Below are 10610 nucleotides of genomic sequence, written 5' to 3'. Positions count from 1 at the left end.
CCATACGCTTCTACTAGTTATATCAGCTTACTGATCATACTGATAATAAGACTAATACTAATTTATGATTAAATGCAGCAATATTCCTGCTATGTGCACACTCACTACAATATGCCATTGAATGTGGTCACACACACCAGTAGTTTCAGTTATGGGGAGGAAAAGATGTTGATTTACCGGATTCACCTTCAACTACAGCATTTTGACCAAATACCTCATTCTTTTTAATCTGGTGACATTTTTAAATTAATTAATTTTTTTGAATTATACTTTTGTGCCTATTTAAAGCCATAATGTGTGATTCCTATTTAAAAATAGTAACCTACTTTTCACTGGTCACATTCCCCCCTTTTAAAAATGTTCCCATAAATATTTTTCTATAATTTACATCTTTTTTATGCAGGCAAATTCAAGGTTTTGCTGATAAAGATGACCTTCAAAACATTTTTGACATAGAGAAATACTAAAGGAGGGATAATGAACAGTGATCCAATTTGGAATTGAACCCACAACCTCGGAACTATCCACTTGGACATGGGAGCTTATGATTAGGCAGACTGGTATTCTAACATTATAAGAGGTTACTTGGCTTCTTGCATAATTACACTACAACATACCTGACATGTGGATTTATGTCCGTACACATGGAAAATTGGTACCGCCAGTGAAATTTCTTCCAAACATCTGCTGGAATCACCACCCTTTGCCTGTAATATTAAAACAAGTAAAATATTTGCAGTGGCGGGCGCTACAGGGGGATTTTTCTTGCTCCCCTGTTTGTCCCCCTCCACTTTTGAGGCAAACCCCCCAAATTACGTAAATTTCCACTTTTTGCATCAATTTTGCGCACAATTTGTCGATTTTGCCTGCCCTGAAATTCACTTTGCCCCGCTCCCACCCCCCGAAACAAATTCCTGGTTCCGCCACTGAATTTGACCTTATAATTTGTCCAACTAGCTTATCAGAATAAGAAAGAGCGGAGATTATTACACGCACTCAGGGCAGCTAAAAATAATTTCCTTTCTGGGAACGTGAACTGCTGTTTGGAATATTTTCTGCGGAACGCGAATTCTTATGAACAGGTGTGGTGTGCAGGGGCGAAATCTCAGCGGAGGTCCAGTGCCAGATGCTCCTAGATTAGTGGGTATGATGCTCTTGAGAGACTGTACATGTCTTTAGAGAAACTGTACATGTCTTCGGGCTTCCAAGAAAGGCTTTACTGGGGCGATGTGGCGCGCAATTTTTTTTATTGTATACTATTTTCACCCATGATCTGGATGAAAAGGCCTTTATTGTAACAATGTGCGCGCATAGCGGGCAAAATTGTGGTATTTTACAATATTTTGGCCCATGATCGGGATAACTGATTTTAGTGAAAAAGGGGCCTCTTTTCTTTTACTTTGCCCTCCAGATTTTCTCTTTCATTTTTTGTCAGAGGGGCACTATTTTTCTTTCGTTTCACTCTGCACCCCTACTGGCTACGCTACTGGCTCTACCGCATGTTACTTTCTGTGTACGATCGTCTGGTCTGGAGTTCATGTTGACGCAGCAGCGTTAGAGACTACAGTGGACCGAGATATACAAAATGAAAATCAACACACAGCATCTGTTTATTTTCTTGTCGTCTGATGTACAGTTTTTATGTAATCATCGCAGAGTGGTAGTGTTCACAGAAGTTTTTACAGAGCTGCAGGAAAATGGTATTAAAGATTTAGGATGTTTTAAATAATTTTCCCGTCTTGATTTTTTTCTGCGGGACGCCGGTACCACGATACCATGGATTCTGTAGCCCTGCACACACTTTTCTCCTAAAAAAAATTAGTGGAGGATAAAGCTAAATATTCACTTGTTATGATCTAATGATAATTATTACCAAACCTTTACACATTAACCATACCTTGATGTGTTTTTCAAGAACACAGGCTATATCATATAATACGTGGAGCTTGACATCAGTGCCACGAACCTGGTCCAATAATAAGTCCAGTATATAGCGTGAATAGCCCAATCTGTAAATAGATACATAAATATCTATAAGTTTTAATTACAGACAACAATTAACAGTAGCACTAGTGTTTTCTTCAATACCCAAAGTGATCAAGCAATATGAAGTTGTATGGAGTTATTGGTTGAAAATGCCACAACCATTTTTTAATCATTATCATCAGACAAATAATTTGATATATCAGGGTACAAAAGCATAACAGAAAACAATTTGACAACTCTTCAACATTTGTATTACAGCCTAATAGCAAGATTGCTTCACAATGAAGTTATATGAGCGAAAGCGCAACATGAAAAATGTCAATTCTAACATTAAGAGTGACATTGTAAGTTTTCCCAAATTTAAATAGGCCAACATTAACATTATGAATGTTGAATTTAGTGAACTACTTTTTTATTTATTCTGAAAAGACTGTGGGGAATAAATAGTGCTAGGTGTGACTTATAAATTGTAGATCATATATTTAATGTGTGTCAAACAAAGAAAAGAAAAAAGAATATTAATTATCACAAGTGGAATTAACAGCAGTCATACAAAGTACCAAACATTTGGTTTTAAATGCACCATTGGTTTTAAATAAATTACTAGTATCATTACCCTTCTCCTTTATTCATGTTGATAAATGTATGAGGGACTCCATGTCGACAGCAGCTACCAAATACACCACTCACATCCAGTTTCACTGCTTTGTTTTTGGAGCGAATATTAGTACCTGCCTGGAAGTTGCTACAATCCTATATTAAAAAGAAGCACATAAATAATATTAGAAACAAGCATGAGAACGGCTGGTCATGAAAAAGTCTGAAATATCAAAGCCGAGCGAATGGAGCTCTCGCGTGTAACAACAGAGGGTCCAGGGGCCCGCTCAAAATTGCAAGTTATAAAACAAGATGTCAACACTTGCCATTCATCAAATTTTAGCTTATAGGAAGGTGACCTGAGCTTTCAACTGGCTGAGACCAGCATCTCCAGCATCGATTGCAGTAAATTGCCATTTTCATACAGTAAAGACATAACTGTTACTGTTCACTACTAAGTGCTGAGAAGCAATATACAAATAGACAACACCAGACGACAATGGGGTATTGTCCTAATTGACAGGGTGTCAATGTCAAGAGGGGTCGCAATCAATAGAAGAGAATAGATTGAAAAGATGATACGTGGACTAAATAGTAAAACAGTGCCACTCAAACATATAATAAGAAACCGCATCATCAATTCCTCTCCTGCGGCGCTTCAGAAGAGAAAAGATGAAGCGGATTCAACATGTTGAAGACAAGACGGATTAGGGGATAGACGAGAGACAAACAAGGGGAGTCCTTGGTCCGGAACCATGACGGCTGCAGGGGATCAACAGCAAAATCAGAAAAAAATGGGTAATGGTGAATCCAACGGATGAGGAGTACACAAAACACATCAAGGATCATACAAGAGGATACCTTGAATATATTTCCTATTGTGCAAGCATATATCTGATTTGAGTAAATCAGTTACCTGATTTTTTATATTGTAGGCTTGTGGGTATATATTTATATTTATATACCTCATATATAGATTCCTGTCATCTGATTGGTTGAAAGTGCATTCATTGAATTAACTCTGCCCTCAAATGAACTATGGACCGGTCATGGAAATGAACTATGGACAGTCATGTGCGTGCCTATAAAACTACGCAATTGCAACATCCACGTATCCATTCGGTATATAAAACAAATATTGATTGCTTTATATTCGGGACATGGTTAAGATTATAGGCCCACGATGATCTCAAAACCATGCGCCTCGGGTCATAGCATGGTTTTGAGATCATAGCAGTCAATATTTGTATAATACAAGATAGGTGATGGTAGGCAAAGTAAAAGAAAATAATAGCAGCTGAGGCTCCAGATCTGCAAAATTCTGATGATAGCTTTGCTCAGATTATAAATCACATCTGGATGACCTTTTATCCCAGATGCCCTTAACAAGTGTTAACTAACAAAATAGGACCATAATCTGGGATCACTTACATCATTTATGGGCCAGTGATTCTTCTACCTTTGACCCCAAGTTGGACATAGTAGCAGCAGTTCTTTGTACAAAGTTTCCTGGTTATAGCATGTAACATTGTGCTGTAATTGAAAAGACCAAACCTTTTTTCTGCCCACCACCTTATTCTTTGCCTACCATCACTTAAATATTTCAGAAGACTTGCTAATAAAGACCCATTCAGTGATCCCAACGCAAGTGTAAAAAAACAAAATTGTTTATAAATTGCTTAAAAGTGAAGGATAAGTCATTCAAATTGTCATTTGGTATTTCTGATATGGAAAATTTGGCAACAAACAAAGAAAACAGCAGTATTGACAAAGTTGAAACCTTAATCAAATACATGTAGCTAATTCATGCAAACGCCTTATTTGTCTTAAATACTCGTACACAGCTTTCGGCCGAGCTACTAGCAGGCCATGTTAGCACATCTATGACAATGACAAAGGTACTAAAATCTGAATTTTGATGATTTTTAAGATTGTCATGATGAGAAAAATCAATGAATGGGCCATTTAGACCAATATTAAACAAAACTACTCTTACCACTGCTTTGGAAACCTGTAAATCTTTAGGTCCGTCCACATATTTTCCAATTACTTTGTTGGATGAAACAAACATCTTTTCCCCATGATTGGGTTCAAAAGGACTGGTACCTGAGCTGCCTTTTCTTACCAGACCAAAGTTCCCATCCAAACTGATAAATAGGCTTCCTGAATCCTAAACAAATAATATAATAAAAAACAAAAATGAGATCCCGTCACTAGACTCCTAGGTCTTCACTTTTAAGAAGCTAGCATCTTTTACACTTAAAGCCACCAGAATAAGGGGCGACACATTCATCCATGCCCAAATTCTCGAGATTTCTCGATACTTATCAATAGGCCTACTGAGACGTATTCTTTTTCTTGAAACTGATAAAATAGAAATCTTTAATATTTCTTCCCATATCTTCTTGATTTAAAAATCATTATTTCACTCTTTCCAAAATCTAAAACATCACATCTCTCAACACACATGAAGTAAATTGCCAGGAAATATGATGATTCAACAATGCAAAATATTGTGATGACGCACACGATATGCGTTGTATGACATTGTGCAAGCATGTGTGTATGTCCAACACAATACATCTTTTGCAGGCATGAAAGTCTTGCAATTTTATAATATAAGGACATTCTGTGCATAATTATTTTTTTATTAAAACATCAATTTCTCAGAGTTCACTTGTGACAACATTCCATGATTTTTGTGACAAAAAATATGCAAGCAAAATGTAAATTTATGCACACCAAAACTGGTGAAGGTTTTCTCACTTTTAAAGCAAATATATACACCATTATTTACAATATTTTTGCTGATAAGAGTCACAAAAAAAAAAAGACTTTCGCATATATATTATGATTATCTGTTCTTTAAGAAAAGCTAACCGATTTTATTTTACTACAGACTTGTTTTTTATTACGTTATTTTTTTGTGTTAAATCTGATGTTACCATAGGATTCCTGGACTCGTCGCCATCCCAAAAATGTATAGTTTGGACTAAACTTCAGAAATAATGAAGTCGGAGAGGAATGTTCTTGTCCATTACTCTGCCCTTAACCCAGTGATGTAACAATTTTCGGGAATGACTCGAAATCGAGGAAATAATGCAATAACAGCAATATGTAGTAAAGGGAATTAACAGAGGAAGCTTGAAACTTTGCCCCTGGCTCCTGAGGAAGGAATAACTTTCTACATTCCTGATCAACAGGCATTATTTTACCGCATTTAAGCAATTAATGAATAAAGTAAGGTAATCATCTCTTTAGAATCAAACTGGAATGTAAACATGGTAAATGGAGTGGTGGACTCCTATCAATGTATATCATCTCTGGGTGAGGGGGGGCTATTTTAACCTTTCAAATTAAAACCTCATTCAAAAAGCAGTCACACTTACACAAACCATGTCTGTGTTTTCAGTCCAACTGGAGCAATTTTAATGCATTGCTTCTACTGTATGTGTGAAATAAGCATACATTGTGCAAACTAATGATGTAAAATTAAGTAGCAAAACAAGTTATAGTTATACACTCAAACTTTTTGATTACACATACTTATATAAATTTAATTATTTGTAAAGTTGGGTCACTAGTGCACCAGCAGTAGTGACAATTTTAAAATAAATGATTACATTGACAATTTTGTACATCTTTTTTATGGATAAAAGGTACACAGAAAATGGAAGACCATTTAGAAACTGCTTACCTTCGGACACGCAGGACAACTAGCTTCGTCTTCTGTACCTGTTGTTCGTACTTGGTATTTAAGGTGACGAAACTGTTCAAATGATTCACCAACAATTTGTTTATAGAGAGTGTTGAACTGAAAAAAAATGTGCAAGCAGTATTAAGTATTCCAATACTAGACATAAAATGTAGACCTGATAAGAATTCAACATATATTTTTGTTCAATGAAGCAAAATGATCCAGTCTCCAAAATTTTGAATTCATTAATTGCATAAAAATGCAATATGGTTTATGTCAATACTTAAAGCAGGTATTTTATTCCAAAATAAATTTATGTTATGCGTTATACCTCAAAGAAATGGTTTGCTTATAATCATACCTGAGAGGTTGATAACCCATTCTTCCAGCGTATGGATTGACAAATTCCCAACAGAGAAACCTTGGCTTCAAGCATTAGAAACTCCATCCAATCTAACAACTCCATGTGGAAGGTGATGGTAGGATTTTCAACTGTTGATGTCCACAAACGGTGACGCATCAATGTGATACAATCATCCTCGCAGTTACAAACGACAACATGAATCACATGGTGTCGACCTGCAAAATAAAAAATTGGAACTTCAGTTTACTTTAATTTAATGTAATCATCAGTTGTGCCTGTCACATTTTAACTCATACAAGACATTGATGATGACAAAATAATGTTTCCTAGAGTTCCTAATAACATGAAAATTCGCTGCCCCGATCGACTTTCTTTGTTATCCACAATAATACAGATTATTGAGAGATGAAATAATGATAATTATAACTAGAAACATCACGGTTTTCAACACAAGGCGTCGATTGGGATGCCTACACCATGGGGCGATTTAAATTCAGAAAGATATTATAACAGCTAAATGGTACGAGTGGAAAACAAACAAGCATAAAATAAAATGACCTTTGACCTCTGTATGTGACCTTAAGACCCCATCTTAATTACTGTAACCAAGATAGATACAAAGATCAGAATACGCATGAGATTTAAATAATACTGCCCCTCCACGACAACAGGACCCAACCAATACCTCTGTTATAAAGAAAGAGCAAAAGCTGCGCACTACCAATTCAAGAGTGATGAAAAAGGCAAGCAAAATAAGAAGTCAGAGGATGATTTAAGGTTATTAATTATTTTAAACTGTTGTGATTTGGTAGTTCACAGCATCTTACGAATGGTAGTGAGCTTTGGCAAAAACTGCATTGCTCAATTCATAGCGAGCGTGTAGAAGAATTAAAATATCACAGATATACTTTTATAGGTGCTGCGGTTCTTGAGTTACGTTGTAAAGAGGGCTGAAACAACAACACTTTTTAAAACGTACATAACTCATTAACAACAATAAATTAAGCAAGTTTGCAAAATATACGATTTGTAGAATTGACTTTTGCAAAACATCAAGGTGTTAATTTTCAAAGTTTAGCGATCGAGGACTCGGAGAGGAAGGGCGCACTGTAAGCCTTTGCCAATTGGCACCGATATTTCTCCATTTCCCGAGAGCTACATCACTCAATTCTTTATTTAGCTCTCTTTTAATTACGTCGTCGTCATTTCTGTTCACGTTTTGATGTTTTTCGTGACTTCTGTGACTTGGAACTGTAAGTTTTTATCTTCGTACTGCGTACTCAACCACCATAAATATCGCCATATTAACATTACGTGCAATACATGATGATACCAATCATCCCCGTAGTCTGTTCCATAGCCTTATTTTTCCGATTTGCACTACCAGAACTTTCTCATGATAAATGGAGCGATCTAAACTCTAAGTTGAGCCTCCGTCTTGCCCCCGTTCACCATGCCCTCGCCACCGAGGAAATGACACCTTCAGAAGCCGGTGATTGCTTTACCCACATTTTACAAGAATTCTTTTCCGAGTTACCTGATTTTAAAGTTCCGGATAAGAAACAATTTATTAAACGAACTGCTAAAACACTTGATGAAGTTAGACGATCAAAAAACAAATTGCGCAAAAAGGCTTTCAGAAAAAATGCCACTGCTGATGATAGAAAACTATTTTATGACGCCCTTCACACATATGATACTCTTCGTAAACAAGAAAAAGCTAAGGATTCTGAAAGAACTTGTGCCCGAGAGGAGAGACATTTTAAATCAAACTTCTGGGACTTTGCTAAAAGACTAGTCAACGGGTCACTCTATGGTGATAGTAACTGGCCATCATTTTCTAAAGAATCAGCTGACCAGTTCTATACAGATCGCTATGAATTGTCTACGCCACTCAACTATGACGAAATGAATTGGTTTCCACCTGTTACCGAGCCAGAGACTTTATTCAATTTCAATTTAGACCCAGTCAGACCATCCGACTTAAGAAAAATTGTTATGAAAAAAAGCTCTAAATCGGCGCCCGGTCCGGACGGCCTAATGTATGGGATGATTAAGAAACTTCCCTGTACGCATCATTTTATGGCAACTCTTTTTAGCAAACTGTTACATTTTCCATCTCCACCATCATCATGGACATCAAGTAAAATTGTGCTGATCCACACAAAAAAGGTGATACTGACAATCCATCTAATTTCCGCATGATTGCTCTTGCCAGCGTTATTGGAAAACTCTATCACCAAGTGCTTGCCGAAAGATTTGAGAAATTTGTTATTTCTAACAATCTTATTGACATTAAGTTTCAAAAGCTTTCTTGAAAGGCATTAGTGGTTGTACTGATCATAATACAATTGTCCATGAAATTTTAAGTCATGCCAAAGCTAACTCTAAGACTGTTCATGCTACCTGGTTTGACTTAGAAGACGCCTTCGGTAGTGTTCAACATGAGCTTATCTATCACACTCTGAAGAGATTAAATTTCCCTCCCTGTATTCAACTGTACATTAACAATCTTTATTCATCTCTCACTGGTAGAGTTTCCTCAAAGGACTGGACTTCGAATCAATTTCAGTTTAAGAAAGGTATTTTCCAGGGCGACCCTCTTTCACCGTTAATTTTTATCCTCTGCTTTGATCCTATTGTTCAAGACCTCATCGCCAATTCCAATTTTGGTTACGATCTCAATGGTACCAAATTCATCACCACCCATTTGCTGATGATTTTTGCCTGATCACAAGACATAAGAAAACCCATCAACGTTTCATTAACCGCATCACCGACCATTGTTCTTCAATGGGTCTCAAATTAAAGCCTTCCAAATGCAGATCGTTATCCCTTTCTGCAGGCTCCCCCACTTCCATTCTTTTCAACATTGCAGGCGTTGAGGTCCCAACCGTTGAAAATGATTCTCACAAATTTCTTGGTTCCCTCATTACTTTTCGCAACAATTCCTCGGATATTTTTGAATACCTCAAGGACAAAATTTCTTCCGCCCTGGAAAATATCGAAACTTCTGTTATTCGCAACGAATATAAGATTCAAGTTTACACAAGATACTTTCTTCCCTCTTTACGCTACCATTTGACAGTCAATGATCTCTGCTTTTCTCATCTCCAAGCGCTGGACGCTATGTGCAATCGCCATTTGAAAAAATGGTTTGGTATTCCAAAACCCGGCACCCTTGCCTTTATTTTCATGCCTAATGGGCTCAATATTCGATCCATTTCTGATCTCTATCTTGAGAGTCATGTGATGACTCATATTTCAATTAGAAATAGAAGTGATGAGCTTGTTAACCACTGCATTGATTCCAAATTGGATAGAGAGCGAAAATGGACTCGGAAGAAATCAGTGACTGTCAGGAGTGAAGAAATATTTAAAGCAGTTGGGGAAAAGTCAAACAAGGTTACCATTCAGAAAACTTCCGCCAAGAAAACGTTGACCGATTCAATTTCTGAATTTTGGCATAATCATGTTCGTTCTCTTGCAGTGCAAGGACGTTTTATGATCTCCTTTCCAAGGAATCTTCCTGCACTCTCTGGCGTAGCATCATTTTCAATCTTCCTTCGAGAGTCAGCAAATTTTTGGTTAACGCTCTTGGCGACTCTCTGAACACAAGGGTCAACCTTGCTAGGTGGGGTAAATCTGTTTCCAACAAATGTTTACATTGCTGCAACAAAGAGACTCTCAATCATGTTCTAAATAACTGTAAAGTCTTTCTGGACCAAGGTCGTTATACTTACCGTCATAATAGTGTTCTGAAATATTTTATATCTGTCGCACGAGCTGGCCTCAAAGATTCGGATGCAACCATTTTTCATGACATTCCAGGTGAAGCTGGCTTTACCGGTGTCACTACCATTCCTACTGAATGTTCTCCAACCAACCTCAAACCTGATCTGGTAATTCTTTGGAAAAATCTCAGGAAACTATTGATTGTGGAACTGACCGTTCCCTTTGAGCATG

At 37.0% G+C, this 10610-nt stretch overlaps 1 protein-coding gene across 3 annotated transcripts in view; it reads right to left on the bottom strand.

Annotated features, from left to right (window-relative positions):
- LOC140145210 (uncharacterized) overlaps nucleotides 1–10610 on the bottom strand; it is a 49055-nt gene that overhangs the window by 27420 nt on the left and 11025 nt on the right. For all 3 annotated transcript variants that reach the window (XM_072166980.1, XM_072166981.1, XM_072166982.1), the window contains exons 4-9: nucleotides 6642–6859; nucleotides 6281–6397; nucleotides 4580–4753; nucleotides 2603–2739; nucleotides 1898–2009; nucleotides 618–707 (exon numbers count right to left, since the gene is read on the bottom strand). In XM_072166980.1, coding sequence (XP_072023081.1) covers nucleotides 618–707; nucleotides 1898–2009; nucleotides 2603–2739; nucleotides 4580–4753; nucleotides 6281–6397; nucleotides 6642–6859 — 848 coding nt within the window. The remainder of the gene's footprint in view (nucleotides 1–617; nucleotides 708–1897; nucleotides 2010–2602; nucleotides 2740–4579; nucleotides 4754–6280; nucleotides 6398–6641; nucleotides 6860–10610) is intronic.

Source organism: Amphiura filiformis, unplaced genomic scaffold (genome assembly GCF_039555335.1).
Source record: "Amphiura filiformis unplaced genomic scaffold, Afil_fr2py scaffold_173, whole genome shotgun sequence".
In the NCBI taxonomy this organism is placed as follows: Eukaryota; Metazoa; Echinodermata; class Ophiuroidea; order Amphilepidida; family Amphiuridae; genus Amphiura; species Amphiura filiformis.
This window is presented reverse-complemented; position numbering and strand designations above follow the sequence as displayed.